Here is a 25,100-nt window from a genome sequence, read left to right as displayed (position 1 = left end):
AGGTGTGAGTCCAAATGGGGACTCTTGACCTGCAGTACTCGCTTCCCTGTGATTGGGGTCCCCCAAGGAGCAGCTCTGGCTGGCAGTCCAGCTGTGGGCTCCTGGGGTCCCTCTGGGTAGAGGGGCAGGTTGCTGACAATCCAGCAGGCTGCATGTTGTTCACAGCTGGTGGACTGCCCCTTCTGGGCCATTTGGGCCATTTGGAGGTGCTTTGAGGGCCTGCTGTGGCCCTCACCCTGGCAGGCCTGCCTTCACCCCTAGAGCTAACGGTGGAGATTTTGGTGGTGAGATATCCACACTTTTCTGAGACATGCAAGTTGGATGAAATGCCTCTCTGGGACCTCAGTCCATGATCAGCTGACAACGCACAGGTTGGGTTCTCTCCAGACATTTCTTGAGAAATCTCTGTCCCAAGCAAGCTTGGTATAACAGATGTATTTGTGCATTTCCTCATTCAGTTCTCTCACCTTTGTGAAGATCTATGACTAGTCCTCGTTTTAGAAGAGAACACAGGGCTCCAGTAAGAAAAAGCCCTCCATGGGGGCAACGTGAGTAGAGTTTTGGGGTACTTTTCAGGCTTGAGGAGATGCATGGTCTCCATCCTCAGCTGTCCCTGCGGGAATCATAGCTGGTCAGCTGGCATCCCCTGAGCAACAGGCTCTGCACCTTTTGTGGATTCTCCACAACACTGCCAAAAGTTTCCTCTTCCAGGAAGTCCTCCTTGATCACTGCCCCCACGGCTGTCTCCAAGTCCAGCACCTGAACAGTTAGGAGACACTGTCTAGAAATGTGAGCTTCTCAAGGCTGGTTCCTTGTTTTCTGCTGTCTCTTAGGAAATGGACCTCCCCTGCCCCTGCCTCCTCCCTCCTCCATCACGTCCCCACCCCTGTTTTCTCTTCTCCATGGCATTGCCCACTCCCTGGGATGATTGCTCACTTGCTGTTTGTCTGCCTTCCTCTCTAGACTTGAGTTTTTCAAGGGCAGGACCACTGTGTCCTGGGGCTTGGGACAGTGCCTGGTGCAGAGCAGATACCCCCGCCCTGCCCCAGTCACTTAGTGAATGAATAAATAGCATCTGGGGGGTTTTGACCAGGCTGAGGGAGCCCCACCCAAACAGCTTGGTTTTGTGCCTGCTGCTTGCCAGGGAGCGGGAGGCCCTGGCCCCTGGGTGCCAGCCAGGAGTTGTCTGAGGGCACGCTGAAGTCTCAGCAGACATGCAGACAAGATTTTAAGCAACCACCCACCAGCCCGCAGACACACAAAGCCCGCCTAGGAGTCCGACAGCACAGTGTCGCCTAGAGTGTGGAGGGAGGAGCAGCTGAGCACCCGGGGGCCCTGGGCTTTGTGCTGGGACAGGGGTTATAAATAGGATTATGGCTCCGCATTGTGGGCATTCAGAGGCTCCGCCTGTCACCTCCCTGCAGTGGCAGAAGGATCCGGAAGTGGGGACGTTTTTGGCTCTACCCCAGGGATAACATTATTGGAGTTACAGAAATAATTGGAGCTTGGCATTAATGTTGACTAATTATGCCTCCCTCTCCTGACAAGCCTTTTATTTGTGTATGTATTTCTTCTTTTTGGCTACGTCCTCCAACTCCCTCGATGAGAAGCCATTTAAAAGGAAATGATAATTTGTCCTCCGATCTCACCAAGCGGACGGGCAGAGCAGGCGGCGGGCGGGCGGCCGTGGGCGTGGCCCGCGCGCGCTCAGCCCAGGAGATTCCCAGCTAGGATTGGATGCGCTTCTTCCCTACGCGCCTGGGCTCCGCGCCCGCGAGAGGCAGGAGCTTCCCCATCGCCTCCCCGCAGGCAGGGTCGGGTGAGGCCGACCGCGGCTGGAGCAGGACCGGGGCGAGTGCCAGTGTCCGGGTCGCTGGGAGCTTGGGACACAGAAGCTGGAGACGCGGCTGCCCGCCCCTCCCTGCGACCCCAGATAGGGGACCATCTCCCGGCTAGATCTTGGACCCGCGCCTGGGGAGCCATCCAGCCTGCCGGGCTGGCAGCAGATCTGGACATGATGAGCTGCTTGTCCGGAGTGGGAGCGGGAGCGCGGGCTGCCCCAGCCGCCCGGTGACAGAGGGCCACGTCCCTCCTGCGCGGGGGTCGGACTCGATTTGCCAGCAAGAGGCTGCCTCCGACGGAGGGCCCCCCACCCCTCCACCTCCCCCGCTCCCGTTTTTTGGGAGGCGATCTTCAGGGGGTGCGCCAGCCACCTCGGACCCTCACAGACCCTGGATGCAATTTGCTGGCAGCCACCATGGTGCAAAATGTAATTTTGGTGTTTTTCCGCAGACGACTGAGCCAAAGACCCGCGGTGGAGGAACTGGAGAGAAGAAATATCTTGAAACGTGAGTAGTGGCGGCCCCCTGGGGTTCCCCTCACGTGTGCTCCACGGAGGCTGCTGCGGGAACCTGGCTCTGCAGGCTGGCTGAGCCCTCCTGTGTTCCCCTCGCCCTGAGCTGCTGGGGAACTCTGAAAGCAAGCCCCCGGGAAAGTTGAAACACCCAGCAACATCCCATTGAAAATTAAAAAGGAAAAGGCTCTCCTGGCATCATTAAAAATGTCCCTACTTCGGGGTTGTGTCATGAGTCAGCTCTGTAGTTGGAAGGGAAATGATGTCTTTTGGCAGGCTGGGTTTCAAGCAGGTGTCCCTGGCAATTTGGGACTAGGGCTCCCTCACGGTCACGGACATCACAGGCAGGTGTGGACAGAGTATAAAACCTACCAGGGAAGAGCTCAGCCCTCTGTAGTTCCCTCCCTGGGGAGTAAAGCAGCAGCTCAAAGGAACAGAGAAGCCTAGGAAGTTGCCTGTGGCTTAGAACTCTACAATTTTAGATCCTCACCTCCTTCACATCCCCTGGGTTTTCCCAGGGAGGGCTGTGGTTGCAACATGTGCTGAGCACCAGCATCCAGGAAGAGCCTCCCTGGTGTAGAGAACACTGTTCCATCTCATTAAAGGCATTGAGGATTTGGGTGGTAGAACCTTCTCAAAGGTGTTTCCCAGATACTTCTTACGTATCTGGTCAACAGACTTCGTTTGCGAGGTATTTTCTATAGCATGTTTTCTAAGGGCCTGGATTTTTTAAATGTTTTCCTCTCTTTAAGAGTGAGCACTACAGACATTCTCTGAATTTGGTTTTTCATTCCATGAACGTCTTTTTACAAAGTTAAAACAGTCCCATGGCTGACCTTCTGTCCAAAAGTAGAAGACAGAAACTCTGGTCTGGGTGCTGAGTCCTAACTGACTGCTTCATCTTTCTTGACTTTATTAATTGCCTGGAAGACTCCCCCTTTAAGGACTGTTGGAAATATTTAAACCCTAAGATTATTAATTCTTTGTTTTAGGGACTTCCCTGGTGGTCCAGTGGTTAGGACTCTGAGCTTCCCCTGCTGGGGGCACAGGTTCAATCCCTGGTCTGCTGCTGCTGCAAAGTCGCTTCAGTTGTGTCCGACTCTGTGCGACCCCATAGATGGCAGCCCACCAGGCTCCTCTGTCCCTGGGATTCTCCAGGCAAGAATACTGGAGTGGTCAGGGAACTAAAATTCTGCATACTGAGCAGTGCAGGAAAAAAAAAAAAAAAGTTTTCTTTTTAAACTAGATATGGTGACTGCTATTCTATATTACATCAACTAAGCCGTATCTGAGAATTTCAAGAACATCTTTTCATGGATAGCATACTTAATCAGGTGGGCATATACAAATGTGAAGCTGTTACCGAATATTTGAATTTTAAAAAATTAAGTCACTAACTTATAAAGCTCATCAGTCACAGATGCCCCCTCAGGTAGTGATCTAAAACTCAAATGGGGCAAGTTCAAGGCCCAAGTAGTGCTGCCTTCAGCCTGGTTTGCTGCCCAGAGTGGGCAGAGGCTTTTCTCTCAGGAACCATTTCTCCTGTCAGTGGTCACTTCTTCTTCGCTCTAGTGGATGGCCAGGTCCTCCCACCAGCAAGTGCTTCTAATTGTGTTGATCTTTGCACATAGACACTTGGACATGAAAGCCTGAATATCAGAACTGTGCCTGGTGAGCAGAGATGGCAGGTGGATCCCGGACTGACGGCACTCATCTCCAGGGCAGGAAAAAGGCTCCCTGTGTGGCCCTGACAGTCCCTTCCTTGCCACTCAGCCAGTCAGGTCCGTCCCTAGTTGGAAACTTCCTGAGTGCCCTGGGCAACATCCTTGAGAATGTCACTGCTAGTTTGGGGTGGGTGGGTGGTTTGGTTTGATTCTGTAGAGATGAGGATCGACTAACTATATATAGTTCAGCCTAGAGCATCATCCCCACAGCCCTTGACACTGGCTTGCACTCTTGCTGCATTTTCTGCTTTGAGTCAATGGCTTAGAATATCAGCACATTGTATCTGCTCCCCTTCAAGTAGGGAACTCATGGCTAACTGAGATCATGTTGGAAGAACACTTGGGCCTGTGCGTTTGTGGATACGAGTGTCAAGACACTAGTGGCCATATTTTATATGGTTGTATTAGAAGTGGTCATTCAGAGGGGGGCCCACTCTGTGCCGGGCATTGTACTCAGTGCTTGCCTCTCTTCCCTCGCTGAATTGTTACCAGACAGTCGTGAGGTTTGCATGGCTGTTCCCATCTTCCTAGTGAGGAAGCTCAAACTTCGGGAGGTAATAGGACTTTTTAACATGAGTGTTGGCAGAGGGAAGGAGCTGAAGTTCATGTGCAGGTGAATGGCTCCATCATCCACGTTCTGACCACTGCCTTAGGAGCAATAGTGCATCTCTGATTATTTACAGAAGGCACTTGTGTGACTGTCCAAGCTACTGGCACTATTTCCAGAAAATCTGGGTATGGAGGCTCTGATTATGGCTCCCTTGTTTTGTATAAAGCACAGGGCTTTCTGAGTCTGAGAATAAGAGATCTATAAACCCATTGCTCAGGGGAGCTCAGAGTCTGTGGCTTAGGCTCTCAGGAAGGACCTTGGAATTGGCGCCCCACCGAGCACCTGGCCTGCAGGGGGACACTCCCGGGCACCTCCAAGACCCCTGCTGTGCTCCAATGACCTTGTAATGATGCCAGTGTTGTCCACAATTTAAAAAACAGAAAGATCTGCTCTTGTTTCAGTGTTTTTATATGGAGGGTGTACTTAGGATTTGTTCATGGCCTATTTTTAAGACATATGAAGAATTATGGGACTTCCCTGGTTGTCCAGTGATTAAGACTCTGTGCTTCCACTGCAGGGGGCACAGGTTTGATTACTGGTCAGGAACTAAGATCCTGAGTGCCACGTGGCATGGCCAAAATTTTTTTAAAAATCTAAAGAATTAGTTTCATATCATCATTTAAATCTCTTATGGTTGGCCTTCTGTGTGGTATTTTCACATTTTTTTCTAATTGTATTATCAGCTTTCAGATGAGAGCTTATAATTATGGTTTCTTCTGGTTTTTCACTTAGATTAAGAACAAGGAACATAACAGGGATTGGTTTCTTTTTCTGAAACATCTGAATGAAAGATGAATCTTTTTAAAGAAAATTACCGAAAAGTACAATGACTAGTATGTTAAATGCCCATACACCAAACCTCCTAAATGCACAGATGTTTAAAATGTTTCAAAGAAAGACAGGTAACGTGAGCTTATGTTAACGGCGAGTTGCAGAATTTCCTTTCCTCAAACCTGGCGGTGTTTCTAGGAGTGCTGACAGATGAGGTCCCTTTCCCAGGAATGGAATTCTGGGCCCCCTCCAGGGACCTGAGGCTTTATTTAGCAACAGTGAGAGCCAGAAATAGGACATCCATTATCTCTTATCCCAGGGCGGAGCTTACGTTTTACACTAAGTCTCAGCATTCTGCTCCATTTTTAGCTTCCAAGTGTAGGTGTAAGCACGGCTTGCATGTTAATAGTGACACTCACTAGGCAAAACCAATTTTGGTGAGAGACTTGGTTCCTATAAAAGGCAGGTCATGTGTCTCACTTCTGCAGTGGAGAATCAGCTGGGTTCCTGGGTATGTTTGGACTTGAAATGTATCCAGAAAATATGAATTCCAGGCAGGCATATGTTGCCCAGAATCTGAGGTGAATGTTCCTTATCTTATGTTGGTTGGCTAAAAGCATGAATCCCTTTTACATGGAAAAGCAGTGACAGTTCTAACAATATTCATTCATATATACTTGAATATAGTTTATATATATATATATATATAAAACTTATCCTACTAAAACATTTTTGTTTGCCATCTATGTTCCTGGTTGTAAATATACACAGAGATGATATTTGATTAGGAGAGAATTGCTTCCTGTTTCTCCTGCAAATCAATGCCCAGCATCAATCTGTGTGGTTATTTCTAACACAGAAAAGGGCCCAGGAGAACCAGGCTGTGATGAAGGCAAAACTTTCTTCTACAAGTGTTTCTGTGGAACAGTGAGACCATAGTTTCCTGAGCAGTGACTGGCAAAGTGCAATGATATGGAAAAAAGTGTCACTTGTCAGGCGTCCTTCCTGTTATACCGGTAGCCCCCACAAATGTCCAGATCTGAGCACGTGTCCTTGCTAAAGAGGAGAATGTCTCAACCTGCTTCTTTGTTTTCATCTTTCACAGAAAGGAACGATCAGACAGAGCAAGAAGAAAGAAGAGAAATCAAGCAAAGGTTGACAAGAAAGGTATGATCATTTAAGCATCTTGCCTGAATATTAAGGTAGGAAAGACTGAGATGGGTGATGCAGGCCATCCCTCTGTGATGCTGACCTGTGACTTCTTGGGCAACAGTGAATTTTGACTGGACATTCAAAAAGCAGTGCCTTTTGCATCGACCTGGGGGGTGACTGATGGCCCTGTGGACTATGTGCTCACCCAGCCATGGAGTACACGACTGCGGCCGTGTGGCCTCGATGACATTGCCATTTGTTTCCGGGAAGTCAGATGCTGACTGGCATGCTCTTCATTTATTTGAGCTCTTTACACAGTGCTCAAGCAAAGCATGCCTGGATATCAGTGTGTCAGTTTACCTTTCACACTCTTTGGTTCCTTCCATTTGTCTAGAAGATCCTGACTACAGAAAACTTGATTAGCTTCAAGGGTTTGTGTCTGAGACTCAAATAGTTAAGTCAAAATGTATTATGGCCGATATAGGTAGCAAGTCTGTAAAGTTTGGTCTCCTTCTAAAGCCCTGACCATCTCTAAATTCAAGTCTTCTGGTGTTCCCTTTCTCTACTGTATTCTGTAATAATAATATAATAAATTCTTGTCCTACTTCAAGTTAGTAGAATATCCTGAGCTTATGAGTGCTAGTGGTAGTATTTAGTATTTCAACTTTATCAGTAGCTTTTTTGGGAAAATCTTACCTAATGATAGTTGAAAAGCAACAGCTGGTGCTGTAAAATTTTTCCTTAGATAATTCACCCAGCTTTCCTTGAGCTGTGCTGTGGTCAGGGCACTGCTAGCTTCCTGGGGGTGTGAGTGCTCATGACAAGATATGTTAAAGGGAAGGGATTGTCATTTAAGAGTGTATAATTTAAGCCCTTCATGTTAGAGTTTTTTTTTTTTTTGCATTAGGGTTTTATTTCAGCTTCAGAGCTTACATTTATTTATAGACAGGTCCTGGTTTGCTCAGGGTACTTAAACAAACTAAGAAAGCTAGTTTGGCATGTGAGACCTAACTATGGTGATCTTTTATTTTAGCTTAATCAGAGACCCACGGTTGATGAACTGAGAGACAGAAAAATTCTGATACGATTCAGTGATTATGTGGAGGTGGCGAAAGCACAGGACTATGACAGACGGGCAGACAAACCCTGGACGAGACTGTCGGCAGCAGATAAGGTACTGAGCAGACGTGTGCACGTTGGCTCATGGGCGTGTATGTGTCAGAAGACAGTGGGCACCATCAGCTATTGAAATAAGGCCATGCTTGACTGGATGTGGCATCACAAATAGAACCTGGGCTTAGGGTCGTGTTTTCAACTAGGGGATGGTTTTGCCCTTAGGGACATTTGGAAATGACTGGGACATTTTTGGTTGTTACCAAGTGGGCTTCCCTCATAGCTCAGTCGGTAAAGACTCTGCCTGCAATGCAGGAGACCCGGGTTTAATCCCTGGGTGGGGAAGATCCCCTGGAGAAAGAAATGGCAACCTACTCCAGTATTCTTGCCTGGAGAATCCCATGGACAGAGGATCCCAGCAGGCTACAGTCCATGGAGTTGAAAGTCGGACACGACTTAGTGACTAAACCACACCAAGAGCCCTCAGGCTGTCTGGACTGAACCCAGCCTGCCAGGTACTTAATCCTCCAAAATATCCCTGAGAGAGGTGTTGCTATTATCCCTGTAGAGGTGCCATCAAATAGGTGGCTGGGAAAAGACTGACAGGGCTTAGACCCGGGGGCCTCTGTCTACAGTCTCTCCTACCTCCCCACTTTGAGTGACTTCCAGAACTTTTAAAGCCTCCCTAAAGGAGAGGAACATAATACATTCAGCCAATGAGTGTGCTGAAATTGCTAATGGTTCCTTGTCTTCATAAGCTGAGTGTGAGTCTGTGAGGTTATATATGAACACACATAAGCAGTGCATCCTCTTGGAACAATGCAGACAGGCTATAGTTGGTTACCCAGGGTGGACGTGCTCAGAGGAGCCTGGCCGTGAAGGGAGAAATTCAGGCATCTTTGGCAGCCTTTCCTTGCCTCTGAAGCTGTGTCTGCTGTTTGTCTACCCTGGCCTAAGAGTTTATCGGAAAGACGCACACGATGAAAGTGGGCGTTGGGAAGCTGGAGGAGGGCCAGATGAGAAGCCCTGAAAATACTGAGATGCACATCTCACCCACATGTAACAACAAGATTATGTTTCAAATGACACAAAATGTAAATGTATCCTGAAGTTAGAATAACTTCTAGATTAGTTGTAAAATTCCAAGTAAGTTCACCAAAAGCTGAACCTCACTCATTATCCTAAGGTCCTTACTTTATAAGTGCCCTGAGCATGTGCTTGATCTATCTGTTATGTATCCTGGTGACATGGGATGGGGGTGGGGCGGGGTCAAGGCAGGGGGGTGATATATTCCCACTCGAGCACAGTAAACAAATTGACTAAATACTTCCAGAACACCAGCTCTGCACTAGGTTGGTAGGGCTATAAAAATAAGTAAAGGCCTAAATGCTAAGCACAAAATTTTTTTTACTCTATCACAAAATAACAAAATCAGCAAGTATTACGAATGGCTGTCAATCCACAACCATGATACTCATTTCCCATGCTAGCTTTCTAATGTCCTGAAAAATAATGTGCTCTTTTTTAAATTCCAGGCAGCAATTCGTAAAGAACTGAATGAATACAAAAGTAATGAAATGGAGGTACATGCATCAAGCAAGCATCTGACAAGGTCGGATTTCTATTTGTATGAATTTCATGATACTTGCAATATGGTATTTTTTTTTTAAGAGAAAATAAAAATGTCACAAATCACTGTGTTCGGATAAAAAGCAATTCAGTATGTCTGCAGAGAATTGTCTTGAACAGACAGAATGCAACTCAATTGAAAGTGCTATTGGTTCCTGTGGTTTCACATAGGGCTTGGCAGGCTTTCCTGGTGGCACAGATGATCAAAGAATCCATCTGCAATGCTGGAGACCTAGATTTAAGTCCCTGGGTTGGTTGGGAAGATGCCCTGGAGAAGGGAATGGCTGGTTACCCACTCTAGTATTCTTTTCTGGAGAATCCCATGGGCAGAGGAGCCTTCTGGGCTACAGTCCTTGGGGTCAAAGAATTGGACATGACTGTGGGACTAACACTTTTGGTGAAGGGTGGGATGTAGAACAGTACTACACATTGTTTTATTTAAGTAGTTAATGTGTATTTAAAGACATTAGTCTCAAAGCACTGAAGGTAATTTGCCTGTATTCCCCTTCTCTCATATTTAGAGACAGAATATGAGAGACTGCCCGCCCCCGCCCCTCCCCCAATTTATTTATACATAGAGGAGTGCTATGAAATTACCGATCTCACTTGTCGCCCACCTTATTTAAGTTTATACTCACATCTTTAACACGAGCTCATGCTCCCCTGAAGCTCTTCCAAACCGCCTTTGTTCCTTCAGCAAATACATATCACTGTGTGCCATTCTTATGCTGCGAGTCAGCTGTAAGTAAAGGAGGGTCCCGTCTCCAAGTGGCTGATTCTTCCATAATCAAGACTTTTCATACAAGGGGAACACACCCATGAACAGAGGTGGCACAGGTTGGCCTGCTGATGCCAGTGTGCTCACAGATGGCATATTCCCCCAGCACTTCCCCTTCCTGTCCATGAAGAGCCATGATGAGGGTCTCACACACGTTTATCCTCAAAGGACTGCCTGATGCCACAAGCTGTTTGTCATCTCTCCCTTGGTCTAGAGATGCTCAGGCCCCAGACACAAAGAGAAAGGAAATCCTGAGTGGAGATACTGCCTTAAACCACAACAGTGGACTCCTTTTCTTTTCTGTTTGGCACAAAATGGCCACTGTGGTTGTTATTTATAAGATTTACTCTGTAAAGTGTAATATGGCTATGGAATAGAAAGCAGGCAAACAGAATTCTGTCCTATGAGATAGATGACTTTGAATATATCAAAGGGAGGAAAAAGAGGTTGGAAGAGCAGGAAAAATGAAGCAAGTAGTTTGTTTAAAGATGTTTAAGGTTTTCCCCCATGACTGGCACACTTTGGGGCAGGAATAAATCATCTTACTTTTGAGTGTTCAGAACACTAAAAAGTGTTTAGGAAATAAATACTCTGTAAAATATTCAGTTATTTTTAATGTTCAATCCTGTGTTACAGAAAAAAGATGTAATTACTGCATATTCTATCTATGGTAATGTGAAAATATTTAATACATTTCTATTTATACATTATTAAAAGATATTTACTAAAGATATGTACTTTCTCTCATAAGTCCTTGATAGCTTTTTTAGATGACAGAATTTTAAGAGTGAGCCCAAAACTTACACATCAGGAAGTGTTAAGATTTTTATACCACATTTTAGCATTTAATGTCAGCTTTTAAAAGTCAGAGCAATGATTTTAGTCATATGAAATTTTAATTGCATTAAACAGTACCACAAACACATTTTCAACTCTACAAGAACAAAATTATAACTCTACTATATCCAATCATTTGTTAATCAGTTCATTACCTCTGCTGCTTCAGCAAAGCCCTGCTGTTTTTGTGAACTTCAAGGGCCTACCTAGCAGTTTTCAAGCTAAGTTTTAGATAGGCTTAAGAATTCACCATCTGATTCCTTTTGTGTTATGATGGGGCCTGAGCGGTGGGTGCCCTCCGAGGCTGTACACCACTATAACCCAGGCAGGTCCATCCTCATGTTTTACATGTTGGACTTCCACAAAGATTTTAATAGCAACAGAATAATTTGTGGAAAGTTTTTTGCAATTTAAACTTAGATATGTATAACCTTGTCTTTTTACAACTTCTAGATTCCACAGGCCATAGAGATTTTCTTCTGAGAAGAATTGTGCTTAATTTTTGATACCAACACTGAACATTCATCAGGGAGCTTTCCTGAAGTTCAGCTCATGACTACCTGCTGTGTTTGCCAGAGAAGCAGGACCACACACACAGGTGAAATCCTGGCCATGCTCACCTGTGAGAGAATGACCAGAGGACACCCTTCACTCTCTGGGGCCTGAGGAGTGTCAACTGTTGGGGTCAGAAGAGACCCCAGGGACTCAACCTGAAGAAAACTGTTGTTTGCCTTCCTGCCTTGTTTTGCAGTTCTGCGGTATGACTGAGGATGGTGACGTGCGTGTGCAGGGTCACCACACTGAGGCTGTGACCAAGGGATGTGTACGCAGTGTCTTCAGTACCATGTGGAAAAGACCTTTTTATTCTCATCACAATTAGAGAACTCTTTAAGTTCCTGTTATACAAAATGATTTACTGTATTATACTTTTTCTTTTTTTATATAATGTCTAACAAAAAATACAGCTGCAACATTTTGATTCCTGTTAATTTTGTTCTTTAATTAAATGACTACTTATTGCAGGAAATTAACCTGGGTGTTACAGTTTCTTGGGGTGGGGGTAAGAGATTTTTTTAGAAAAAGGATCTGTGAAACAAGTCAAATCTTATTATTTTTGAGCCATCAAAAGCCAAATACAGGAGAATTCAAACTTTTTGTGTGTTTTGTAAATTCTTTTAGTATTTGTGGTTTGTGCCTTAGGAAATCAAATTATCTTTTCAAGTTAAGTTTTTAAATCATTTGAGTAATAAACCTAGAAATAAGTAACAACTTGTTGAAAAACTACTCAAAGGAAAATGACGACCTCTGAAAGTATTTTTAATTTCTTATTTGCAAACATTATTATAAGACTCTGTTGTAAGAGACAAAGGTTTAGATTGAGTGGAGCTCTAAGAGGATATTTATCCCAGCACAAACATAAAAGGTAACCTTGGCACAAAGAGGGGAAAGTAAGTTAAATAAGAATAAATGTTCCCTGGAATATATTTTTACTTAGCTTTTGAGTAAGTATCATTGCAAAAATGAGCCTGCCCTCCTGGTCCACTGAGTCCAGGAGCACAGTGCTTCCATCACGCCGTTGGGATCTTGCAGAACCTGTGCCCAGATCCCAGCTCTGCAACACTCAGCAAGGTGTTTATTTCCTCTGCCGGAAGCTCTCCCACCTGCTCCCCACCCGACCCCGCCCCAGTCTCTCTCACACACACATACCACAATTGGAATCTCTAAATGAGAAAAAGGAGGGAAGTGTGTGTGTGAAGTACCAGCAAAGTGCCCAGTCCATCATGTGGGTGTGGTTGTCAGGTAGCTGTGGAGCAGCTGAATGTCCTCTGTGACTTCTCACCACACAAGCTACCTCACTACTTCCCATGACCTTTCTTGTGCTGCTCTGTGGCTGCAGTGGGTCAGGAGCCCACTGCTCAGCCCTTGTGGCAGTACTCTGTCTTAAGGGATTTGTGATCAATCCTAGATGTAAGCAAACATACTGTTAGTTTGCCGAACTGTAGTCTTTTTATAAGAAATCAGTGTACGGTAGAAAAATTCTAGCTCTGCCTCTTCATGCTGTGTAACCTTCTGTGAATCGCTTGACTTCGCTAAGCCTCAATTTCTGTGTCTATGGAATGATATCTAAATCTTTTCTAACTAGAAGCCAATCTCTTAATTTTATAAGCATTTATGTGTGTGTGTATATATATATTTTATATTTATGTATGTATATTTTATATGTAAGCTGTTATTTGTGGCCAGTCAACCCTCTAAATACTTAATTTCTATTTTAAGCTACATAGTAGCAGCTTCCTATTTTATATTTTATTCAATTAAAAATATTAATTGGAGCCAACCTATATAAAAATAAGATTTCAATCTTCATCACATAGAAATATCCTGGCCCCCAAAGCAAAAAGGATCACTGCTGAGAATATATCTAAACTGTATGTAGCTTTAGTTAAAGACAATCTGATAGATGGGGCACAAATTCAGGGTTTTTGCCCAACTAAAGACGCACAACTAATAGATAAATAAAGATTTATGATAAAGTACAAGATACCCAAAGCAGAGTTTGGTTTGGTTCTAGACTCAAGGGTTCTAAAATATAAAACTGGAAGACATTTTCATTGTAATCAAAATATTTGCAAAGGTATCTAACTTCTACTACTGTATTTGTATTAATCATAAACTATTACCCTAAATTATATTTCCATATTTCATGTTCTTAGCAGGTATTTTAGAGGTTGAGATAACCTAAAACTGTGAATCAAGTATGCATGTTTACTCGGCACCTAAGTGTGTGTAATCCTACACTAAGTAAGTATATGATGTGGCACATCTCTAGTCTCTCATCCTAGTTAGCTGGAGGAACAGAAACAAAAAGCAATTCATTGATCACATGATACTGGTGATATACATGCATATGGATATAAATTTAAATTTACATATATTGTGTAAATTTGAAGAGAAAGTTTATATACTTAGGAGCTGAAGACTTAGAAAAAATAATTCTTATTCAATAACAATTAGATATAGTATCTGAATTATCATACTATTAGTAGTCATTAATAAGGTTCTTGTGCATTGACTTGACAATTTGATTTTAACAGAATAAAATGACTATTAAAGTAACAATATTAAGTCATTAAGGAAATTATTTTTAAGGAGTTAAAAAATTTTTTTAAACTTAATTGGTAATTTTGTGACAAGAAACTGAATCACAGCCAGAAGCATCAAGTTTTAAGCCAATATGATAGGAAGAATAGTACATCCTATGACTTTGTAAAAAGTACATTTAAAAAATTTTAAAGGGGCTGTGGACAACTGAATGGATTAAAAAAACAGCTAACATAGAGGGTCCACCTTGTGGAAACACAAGGTAATTACAAGTCTAAAAGGTATCCTATTGTACAGTCGAAGTTTGAAAGTCAGATTTTAGCTATATATACACAGTTCTTCAATGGCAAAGTCAAGTTCAGAAATGCAAAATTCTAATTATACTGCTAAAATTACTAGTTCAACATTATTCCAATACCTATTTACCCAGTGTTTTTTTCAGAATATCTTTTCAGAGTTCTTCATGTGAAAGAAACATCTCAGAAGATGCTCATAAACAACTGAAAATACAGAAAGTCAAATTTACTTCAGGTCTGACAGGAAGGACCTAAGAGCTTGCTCCAATTTTTACAATACTAAGGATCATTTCTATTTTTTTTTTTTTTTAATGGCCACTCCTCACAACCTGTGGATATTTGTCCCCTGACCTGGGACTGAAGCCTGGGCCCTCAGCGGTGAAAGCTTGGAGCCATAACCACTGGACCTCCAGGGAAGTCCCAACAGTGCTTAGTATTCTATTTTAAGTGTTTATTCATGGCACTTATGATTCTCCCATGCTTACTGACATTTTAATCAATATTAATGAACCCAGACCTAACTGTGACTTGGTTATTATGTGGTGGTGATGGGATGGCTAAAGAAAACTACCTCTAGCATCTGTAGAGAGCTTCACCCTAGGCCCTGAGGCCATAGAAAGCAGAATTCATCACCCTAGACTAGTTTTAAGAAGGAATTAAATGCTAGATAAAAACCACACAGTCTACTGCCCACACATGCTGGGCATCTATGGTGTCAGGAACATGTGGCTTTTAAGTCTCTGTAATAATGTCTACAGAGTTTAGTATTTAAGTTTCTGCCTGGCGGTACTAATGCTGCAAAATTTTTCTCTCTTCCATGTCCTTTCCAATGCCTTCTGGAACAATTTGACCACAGTGTGGTAAACCTGCACCAACGTGGTGTTAAACTGTGATCCAGGTAAGACACAGAAGTCATTAGTTACAATGCTTATTTATTTTTTAATATGTCTGAAATGGGAAAATCAAGAAGTGTTAGCTATGTTAATTAACATGATCATTAACCTCTGCTAATGCAAAACTGCTTTAACTCACTACAGTAAGATAAATTGAGGAATAAATTTTGTAATAAAGAACAGAGATATCTGACTTTCAAATGTTTCTTCTAAAAGAGGGGTCTTGCAAACTATAGCCCACAGACCAGATCTGCCTTTTTTTTTTTTTAATGGTCTGCAAGGTAAGAATGGTCCTTACATTTTTAAATAGTTATATTTGACAAGTTTATACAAGTACATACATGAGATCTTTAAATTTACCTTTTAGCCCTTAAACTTTTTTTTTTTTTTTTTTTTTACTGTATAGCCCTTTAAAAGACAGTTTGCCTACTCCTGCTCGAAAATCTTTTTTTTTTTTTTTTTTTAAGTAAAGAATAGAAGATGCTGAGTTACACAGAACAATTAGGTTTGTTTCTAAGCTTAAAATTTTTAACATCAATTTTGTTACAAATTTCAAACTCATTATAAGCTCACATTGACAATAGTACTTTGACATGCGTAAAGTGCAAGTTGGGTAAATAACAAAGGCGCTACTGATATCAAGGGCATATGTTTCATTAGTATGACCACTCACTGTTCCAACTTCCTTTTATTGAAAATTATTGTTATCAAATCTTAAACCAAAACTATGTTATCTACAGTTCAAGGCAGTACAACACACAGATCTCATTCAACAATCTGTATTCCTGAAGAAAAAAGATATTGAATTGTTGGTCCAATCCCTGGGTTGGGAAGATCCCCTGGAGAAGGAAATGCAAATCCACTCCAGTATTCTTGCCTGGAGAATCTCATGGACAGAGGAGCCTGGTGGGCTACAGTCTATAGGGTTGCAAAGAGTTCGACATGACTGAAGCGACTTAGCACCACATGGCAAATGTTGTTTTAGAGTATTTCTATTGGCTTTTTTGACCCAATGTATGTTTTTAAAAACAAAAACTAACCATTACAAATTTATTATCTTCTTTGGTAATGAAGCCTGTGAATATCTGATTTGCCTACACAATTTGTCAAAGGTGCCAATAAAATAGAAATCCCTGTGATTTTACATGACTTTTAAAAATACATTTTTAAGTACATGGAAATAGTTCATTTATTATCTCTGTATCTAGAGCTGAGTACAGGCATGTCATATAATAAGATGCTCATATGACTGGCTGGCTAATACTTTGTTATTAACTTTGATAGAAATACAAACACTATACAGGATTTGAGGAACTGAAAGTTTTAGAAGGCACGCTGGTCCTCCAGGAACATACTACATCTGCTCACTCACTTATTCATTTTGTGCAAGCCTATGTCTCCAAGCACTCTTTTAGGTTCTAGAAGTAAATATATAAAAGTTGGCTTTTAGGGCACAGGAAACCTCTGAAAAGGTTCTTTGTTGTTTTGCTGTTATTTTTAACATTCAGGTGAAATACAGGTAACATAAAACTGACCATATTGAAGAATAAATGATATTCAACACACTTACAAATTCATATGGCCACCACTTCTGTCTGGTTCCAGAACATTTTCATCATACTTGAAGAAGATCCCATGCCTAATTTGCTGTTTCTATGAATTTATACATTCTGGATATTACAGTAAATTAAATCATGCAACATGTGACCTTTTGTGTCTATTTTCACTTAACATGTTTTTGAGATTCATCCATACTGTCAGGCTAATCAATACTTCTTTCCCCTTACAGCTAAAAAATATTCCATTACATAAATATACTACATGCTTACTTATTTGATTGCCATTTGGGCTGTTTCCACCTTTTGGCTATTGTGAATAGTGTGCTATTTTGAATATTCCTGTACAAAAGTATTTGTTGAGTATCTATTTTCAGTTCTTTTGGGTATATAACTTAAGAGTGGAATTGCTGAGTCACATGGTAATTGTTTAACTGAGGAACGACCAAACTGTGTTCCATGGCAGCTGCATTATTTTATATTCCCCTGTCCCGACCCTCCGCCAAAAATAAGACGCACAAGGGTTTCAATTCCTGCCCATCCTTGCCAAACTTGCTTTCTGGTTTCTAACTATCATAGTGGGTATAAAGTTGGGATCTAACTATGGTTTTGATTTCCATTTTCCTAATGATGCTCAGTGTGTTTGTGTGTTTGTTAGACATTTGTGTGTCTTCTCAGGAGAAATGGTGGTTCAAGTCCTTTGCTGATATTTTAATTAGGTTTTTTGGCATTTTGTTTTCAACCTATAAGAATTCTTTGTATATTCTGGCTACTAGACCCTAATGAGATGTGACTTGCAAATATTTTCTCCCATTCTGTAGTTTTTTTTCCTTTTATGAAAGTATTATTTGCATGAAAATCCTTTTTAAAAAAAAAATTTCTTAAGTCCAAATTGCTTTTTTTCCCGTTGTTGGTGTTTTTGGTGTCATATCTAAAAATCCATTGCCAAATCCTACGTCATGAATCTTTATTCTTATGTTTTTTTCCTATAGGTTGTGTAGTGTTAGCTCTTATAGGTTTTTGATCCATTTAAATTTTATATATGGTGTAAGGTAAGGGTGTCCCATTTTTGCATGTGGCTATCCAGTTCTCCCAAAACCAGTGGCTGAAGAGACTATTATTTTTCTATCAAATGGTCTAGGTACCCCTGATGAAACTCAACTGGACTACAGATGAACAGGTTTATTGCTAGACTCTCAAATCTATTTCATTGGTCTGTATGTCTGTCCTTATGTAGGTACCACATTATTTTAATTTAGCTTTGTAGTAGTATGGAATTGGGAACTGTGAATCCTCCAACTTTATTATTTTTTTTCAAGATTATTTTGCTATGTTGGATCCCTTCCATTTCCATGTGTTTTTCAGGACTGGCCTTTTCATTTCTGCAGGAAGGACTTGGGATTTTGATAGGGACTGCATTAAATCTGTAGACTGTTGCCATTCAACAATATTAAGTCTTAGAATCAGAGGGGATGACCATGGGATGTCTTTCCACTTAAGTGTTCTTTCAACAGTGTTTTGTAATTTTTAGTTTTCAGATCTTTCAACTCTGCTTTTAGAAATTTTAGTCTCTATTACTTAGTCTAACAAATGGCTTATCAATTTTCTTGATATTTTCAAAGAATCAACTTTTGGTTTGATTTTCTGTTTTTCTATTCTTTTTAAAAAATCTAAAATATCTATTGTTTCCTTCCTTCTGATACTTTGGGTATATTCACTCATTTTCTAGTTTTTTAAAGTTGGGTTATGAACTTGAGATCTTTCTTCACTTCTTAAAAAAAAATATATATATATATAAATGTACAGTTATAAATTTCTGAGCACTGCTTGGAGTATGCTGCATTTTCATTTGCCTCGTGGTATTTTCTAATTTCTCCTGTGATTTCTTCTTTGACCCACTGGTTATTTAAGAATGTATTGTCACTGGAGAGTTTTACATACGGAAGTCATAAGCATGGTATAATTTATGAATTAGCGAGAATATATTGGCTGCTAAGTAAATAAGAGGCTGTAAATTACAAGGCAAGTATGAATGCTGGGAAGCTATTTAGGAGGCTGTTGAAATTGTCCATATGAGAAATAATGCTGCGACTGTCAAAGGTAGTGACAGTGGAAGTGACAAAGTAGGTATATTTGTAGAACATCTTTTGGTAGTAAAATCTACAGGACTTGTTGATCAATTAACCGGCCAAAGAAAAAGAGGCAATCAGGAATTACTCCTAGGTTTTGGCTTGTCTAGTTAGGTGGATAAAAGTGACATTTACTGAGATGGAAGAAGAGGTTTATCTTTTTTTTCCCCCCTTTGGTGGTGAGAGAGACTGCTGAGAAAGCAAGAGTTGGAGAATTGAGATGTTTATTAAAACTGTCAGTAAAACAGTATATGATGTTTAGTTGCTCAGTCATGTCCAACTCTTTGAGACACTATGGACTGCAGCCCACCAGGCTCCTCTGTCCGTGGAATTTTTAGGCAAGAATACTGGAATGAGTTGTCATTTCCTCCTCCAGGGGATCTTCCTGACCCAGGGATTGAACTCACATCTCCTGCATTAGCAGGCAGATTCTTTACCACTAAACCGCCACGTAAGCCCTAAAACAATGTATATAACACACTAATGTCCAAAATAAAGGTCAGAATGTTTCTACATTTAGAAGTTATTAATATAGAAATGGTTATTAATTGGTACCAGATGAAAACACCTAAGGAGAAAGTTTAGATTGAAGAAAAGTAATAATATGGAGCTCATTCCTAGTCTTAAGAGGTAAAAGGGATGTTAGGAATAAGATAAGAAAGAATGGAAAATCTGTGTCAGCCAAGGGTTTTTAACCATGGAATGGCACTGAGAAGCTAAGACAACAGAGGTAAGGTTTGGTAAAATTACTGGTGATTTTGATAAAAGCTGTTTCAGTGAAATTATAGGGATAGAAGCTGGACTCTATGAGGGATGGTAAGGAGCAAGTAAGAAGTATGAATTGAGATAGTAACTAGAGAAAACTCTCTTGCTACGCTCTGTGTAAAGCTAGGTTGAGAATTACATATGAAGGGCAGCAGTTAAAAAGGAACGTGATGTTAAAGTCCATTTTAAAAAAATGTTTTTAAATAAGCGTGGGCTATACACACCAATAGGGAGAAGTCAAAGACAACAGGATTCAGAGTACCTCCAGGTGATTAGACTGTCCTGAAATAATGAGGGTTATCTGCTGTTGAAACGTGTGGGAAATCAGAAATGGCAGTATTGATGCAGGTAACATGTTAGATTTTAGGGAGAAGAGATGAGGAAAGTATGAGGTAAGGCCATACCCTAAAAGGTAAAGAATTAAGGAAAGAGGTACTGATATACAATAATGCTCTGGAAATGTGGTACAGGCAATTAAACAGGGCAGGATAAGGATTGCTGAGCAATGCAATATAGCCATTTGAAATATGTGGTCATTGAAACATGTATAATATCATATATGAAACGAGTCGCCAGTCCAGGTTCGAAGCTCGATAGTGGATGCTTGGGGCTGGTGCACTGGGACGACTCAGAGGAATGGTATGGGGAGGGGGGAGGGAGGAGGGTTCAGGATGGGGAACACATGTATACCTCTGGCGGATTCATTTTGATATATGGCAAAGCCAATACAATATTGTAAATTTAAAAAATAAAAAAGCAAGCAAAAAAAAAGAAATATAATTAAGGTTTAAATTTATGACCACATATTTGTTTTTCTCAAGTGATGTTCAAGTTGTGGAATGAAGGGTTTGAACTAGTAGATAAAAAGCTGAGGAAAGGTGAGAGGGTGAGAGTACTGTCTAGGACTAAGGACTCTAAAATCGGTAAGGCAAGGAAGGAAGGACAAGAGGGTTAACAAGCATAGCAGACAGTAGTGGAGTAAACAGCCTGGGACTACTCTAGAAAGCAGGGTGGGACGATCAACATCTGAAGTGAGATTCAGGGCACAACTACTGATAATGACAAGGTCAAAGCAGAATGGTTTAAAGAGCTGGGAGAAAGCGGGCACCTGGGTGGGATTACACATACAAAACAGTATGGGAATCAGCATGGGTTTAGAGGTCTTGGAGTCTGGCCAAGGGGGGGTGGAGATAAAAAAGTATGTGTGGCATAATGGATTAATTTTGAAGTCTCATGGGGGAACACAGAGTTACAACTCCTGAGTTGTTTTAATATTATAGCAGACTTGTCACTGTTTCCTGAAGTAGAATTTCTGCTATGCTATCAATAAATCTTAGCTGATGCTAACAGTGGAATAAAGCTATGATGCAAAGGTTTTTTTTTTTTTTTTTTTTTGCTTATTTAGATTAAGAAGCCACTTTTACCACTGTACTTAAATACTGGTAAAGTGAGATGGTGTGATGGTATACTTCAGATGTCTGACTGGAGGATATTCAAACAAAATGATTTATAGAATAACTTATAACAATCAAGTTACAGCATTTATTTCAACTTTATTACACAATTAAAGCAAACTAAATATGTATTCATTTTCATATATTAATCTAGCAAAATATTACAGTGAACCCTAGGGCTTAAAAAGTACTTGTCAAAACAGCCTGCTTGAGTTAATAATATGCCTACCTAGAATTAAAATGGTAACTCTGTTAGGCTATTTAGTGCCTTCTAATACAATGGAGCCACCGCTGAATAAATACTCTCTCCAACAGTATGCTGAAAGTACTGCTGTACACTCAGGTAAGCATTTTAAATCGGACTTCGTCCCCTTCTATGCATCACTAAATTTTATTATTTGAACCATGTTCTAAACTAGTAAATTTTAACAATACTTTATATATTTAGTTCAAACTGTTTGCATTTAAAATATATTTTATATGATAGATTTTAGTAACTAGTTGTATGAATATAGTTAACTTGGTAATATTTGTCTCATGTAAATATTACTATAAAAGTAAGCCAATTCCTTCTACTGATTGGTTTCCCAAAGCTTTCTGAAAAAAGTATTGCACAGACAAAAGGCTTCGGGGCTAAGTCATGTTATGGTGATTACAGGTTCTTTCTTATCCAGCAGAGGACAGACAGTTCTTTGAATTTAGAGGGTTCTACAGAGGTACTCTTGCTTGGGTAACATGTCTTTTCTTTATAGAGCTATTCTGGTATTTCCTAAGCTAAACAGGAATAATTGGATAAAACTTGTTGAGAACAACTAGACATCAAAGATTGTTTCTCTCATGAGCCATGAATAATGACCTCAGTCCTCTGCGTACAGTGTGAAGCTCCTCTTCTTGCTGTGGCCAAGAAAAAAAAATATCACTTTGAACAGTGATTCACTGTAAAACTATCATCCTATCCAATCCCCTAAAGGCTGTTCCTAGGTATCTACAGAACTATATGCTTATTACTGATATTTTAGATATATATTTAGATGATCAACTGAGAGATCAATTTTAAACCCCAAATCAATGAAATTTTTTACTTCCTTTAAATATGAAATCCTCAGTCTAGAAAAGAACTTCAACAAGGATCAGTCTAGTTAGTTAGCTTATGTGCTTCCAGCTAAACTGGCTTAGTAACAACTATCGTCTTAGCCTCTACTATCAGCATACTGAGGTTCTATTAAAATTTAATCAAAGTATATTAAAATATCCTGTAGTATACACAGAAATGCCTCTATCTCTGAGGAAACACCAAAGGCATGTTTCCCTTGGACGGCACCTTTAGACACCTTCCCTGTTCCCCACCCTGGCGAGCTCTTCCCCCCAGAATCCAGTTGCTTGTCTACTAGACCTCTGCAAAATCAGCTAATTGTATCCTCAAATCTAAGTAAAAGAAAATTCTTTCTTGCTCTGCCTGACACCCCTTCTCCTTCAGAAGACACAGCAAGACTGCTGTGGTGTACCTTGCTTAGATACATACAAGGAAATAATTATTCTAGCTTCCTTTTAAATTGCTCTTTCTTTTAAGGAGACACTCATTTAAAATCACCCCTATTTTCTACTATAAATTTGCTCCCATTTTAAAGAACTAAAAGAACCCCAGTGGTTTCAATCCAAAAAGAAAGACCTGTGGAAGAATTTCTCATTTAAACACATAAAAAGCATGACTGATCATTCCATTTGAAAAACCCAAACTAGATATTGATTTACCATTTCCTTAAGAAGTCTGTCTTGCAGAATTTTCATGTTTTCTTTCATCAAACACATCTGTGAATAAATAATTTCTTCCATGGAATTTACTTAGTTCACAGCAAAAAGTTGGACTAACCAATATTGAGAGATTACATACAAAAATACAGAATTTATACCTGAGATGTAACAATATTTTCTTCACAATCAGTGCTGTAGAAGACATTCTTGTCCAATGAAGCTTTTAAAAGGTGAAGTCTAAAATAATGAAAGTTACCTGTGCATTTACTTCGGTACTTAACAAATTAAATTACTATAATATAGTATATATAATTTTAATTTTTTGACCAAAAAGTCTTGTTATATATTCTAATCATTAAGAATGTCATACTGACCTCTGTTGTTCACGTTTTTGATAGGCACTGAACTGCTGGAATACCTTTTCCCGAAAGTCCTAAATTTAAAAGTACAAAACTAGTTACACTGTAGTTATGACTAAAAATTAAAACTAAACAGTAGAATTTACTATATTTATTTCTAATTTAAAAAACAACTTGGCTATATGCTAAGAATATTGCAGATGTCATAAACTCTTTCAGACTTTCTCCCTGTAAAAGGTAGTCATAAACTTTATATATATGTATTTACTAAAGTACAGTTGATTTACAATGTTTCAGATATATATATAGCAAAGTGATTTTAGTTACACATGCATACATGTATTTTTTCAGATTCTTTTCCATTTAAGTTATTTCAAGATATTGAATATACTTGGCTGTATAGGTCCTTGTTATTTTACCATTTTATATATAGTAGTATGTTAATCCCCCTTGATCATAAACTTAAGTCTGTATTTTTAGTGTATGTACATGAAACTAACTAAAAATCTAGGATAAAACTAAATTATGTCCTAAAAAACAAAAACCTTTATGGTATAGTCTAAAAGTAGAAGGTTAATAGAAGTTGTCCTGAGTGCAGCTCTTTAAAAATGAGGTTTTACAATTATTTTTAAACTCTTATAAGCACAAACCACAAATTCCTTCTCCAAATCTTTTAAATACTGTGAATCTTTCTCAAAATTCTCTAGCTCCTCTATGATGATGAATTGGAACTTGTCAAGTTTTTTGATCCTATTAAAGAAAGAAAATGAGATTTTTTAAAAAAAATGACAGCACTCAGAATACAAAGCACCTAGGATATTTCAGAAGGGATTTTTAGCACAGACCTGTACTCCTGAATCTTCTGGTTGATTGCTTTTATATGTTGTTGAATTGTTTTCCAAGTCTGTTTAGTAAAATAATCCATCATTTTGTGGCGTATCTGAAAAACACTCATTTTTTAACTTGAAAAATCTTTACAAAATAATCTAACCAAGATTATATTAAGACCAAAGCCTTTTCCATGAAATATAAATGACTAACAACTTAGAACAGTGAAAAATTAAAAAGTCAAGTGATTTAAACTGAAGTGTTAATGAATAAGCTCAGTCCCACCAGGAAGGCTCTGACTGAGGGTTGGAATTGCTAGTTATTTTCATAAGTACATTACATTTACCAAAATGCTAGTGATTATAGTTCTTTTCAGGAACACAGCCCAGGAGTCACACTCAAAATTACTACCATTTTCCATAAAACATATCCACATCTAGTCACAGATATGCAGAATGTACAAATCAGGACTTCTCTGTTTAGACGAGGGTGACCTTGGATAAATCAACTCAAAAGAAATCTACAGAATCTTAAATAATTTCAGAGTTTACCCATGAAGAAAAGAAAAAAGCAAAGAAAGAGAGCTGATAACCTGTGCAGGAAAATGTCTTAACAGGAGGGGAAAAAGAACTGTCTAAATACAGGCATGTGAGAAAAAGAGATGAGTGGATAAAACAGTAATTTAGAATTACTGTATTTTAGAAAGTATTTTTGCAAATATCACCTCACTGGAACCACAATAACTAAGGAACTTAAGTACAGAACTGGTGAAACGAAATGGGTTTCTGACTGAGACTGTTCATCCTCTATACTTTATATAGTACCCTCACAAGCAGTTACTGCTGTGAGATTTTAAAAATGTATTAAAGACTAGGCAAAAACAGAAAATTGTTCAGAAAAAAGAAAAATCACAGAAGACTCAAAACGTTAAACTGTAAAGGAAAATACGACAGAGAGAACCCATAGGTAAATATGGGTAATATAAAATTTTAGAAAAAC

At 40.1% G+C, this 25,100-nt stretch overlaps 2 protein-coding genes across 16 annotated transcripts in view; one reads left to right on the top strand and one right to left on the bottom strand.

Annotated features, from left to right (window-relative positions):
• Nucleotides 1-12,122, top strand: part of PHACTR3 (phosphatase and actin regulator 3) — a 206,431-nt gene extending 194,309 nt beyond the window's left edge. For all 4 annotated transcript variants that reach the window (XM_019972105.2, XM_070801364.1, XM_070801367.1 and 1 more), the window contains exons 9-13: nt 2,293-2,348; nt 6,564-6,625; nt 7,644-7,784; nt 9,259-9,335; nt 11,421-12,122. In XM_019972105.2, the coding sequence (XP_019827664.2) occupies nt 2,293-2,348; nt 6,564-6,625; nt 7,644-7,784; nt 9,259-9,335; nt 11,421-11,436 (352 nt within the window). In that variant the 3' untranslated portion in view covers nt 11,437-12,122. The remainder of the gene's footprint in view (nt 1-2,292; nt 2,349-6,563; nt 6,626-7,643; nt 7,785-9,258; nt 9,336-11,420) is intronic.
• A 9,026-nt stretch (nt 12,123-21,148) lies between these two features.
• SYCP2 (synaptonemal complex protein 2) overlaps nt 21,149-25,100 on the bottom strand; it is a 73,176-nt gene continuing 69,224 nt past the window's right edge. For 11 of the 12 annotated variants that reach the window (XM_070801351.1, XM_070801353.1, XM_070801350.1 and 8 more), the window contains 6 exons: nt 24,119-24,213; nt 23,924-24,023; nt 23,289-23,347; nt 23,073-23,151; nt 22,915-22,971; nt 21,149-22,056 (listed from right to left, as the gene is read on the bottom strand). In XM_070801351.1, coding sequence (XP_070657452.1) covers nt 21,982-22,056; nt 22,915-22,971; nt 23,073-23,151; nt 23,289-23,347; nt 23,924-24,023; nt 24,119-24,213 — 465 coding nt within the window. In that variant the 3' untranslated portion in view covers nt 21,149-21,981. The remainder of the gene's footprint in view (nt 22,057-22,914; nt 22,972-23,072; nt 23,152-23,288; nt 23,348-23,923; nt 24,024-24,118; nt 24,214-25,100) is intronic. The other variant, XM_070801354.1, reaches the window with a different exon arrangement.

This window comes from Bos indicus, chromosome 13, assembly GCF_029378745.1.
Source record: "Bos indicus isolate NIAB-ARS_2022 breed Sahiwal x Tharparkar chromosome 13, NIAB-ARS_B.indTharparkar_mat_pri_1.0, whole genome shotgun sequence".
In the NCBI taxonomy this organism is placed as follows: domain Eukaryota; kingdom Metazoa; phylum Chordata; class Mammalia; order Artiodactyla; family Bovidae; genus Bos; species Bos indicus.
The sequence above is the reverse complement of the archived record's forward strand: the minus strand, read 5'-3'. Positions and strand labels throughout refer to the sequence as shown.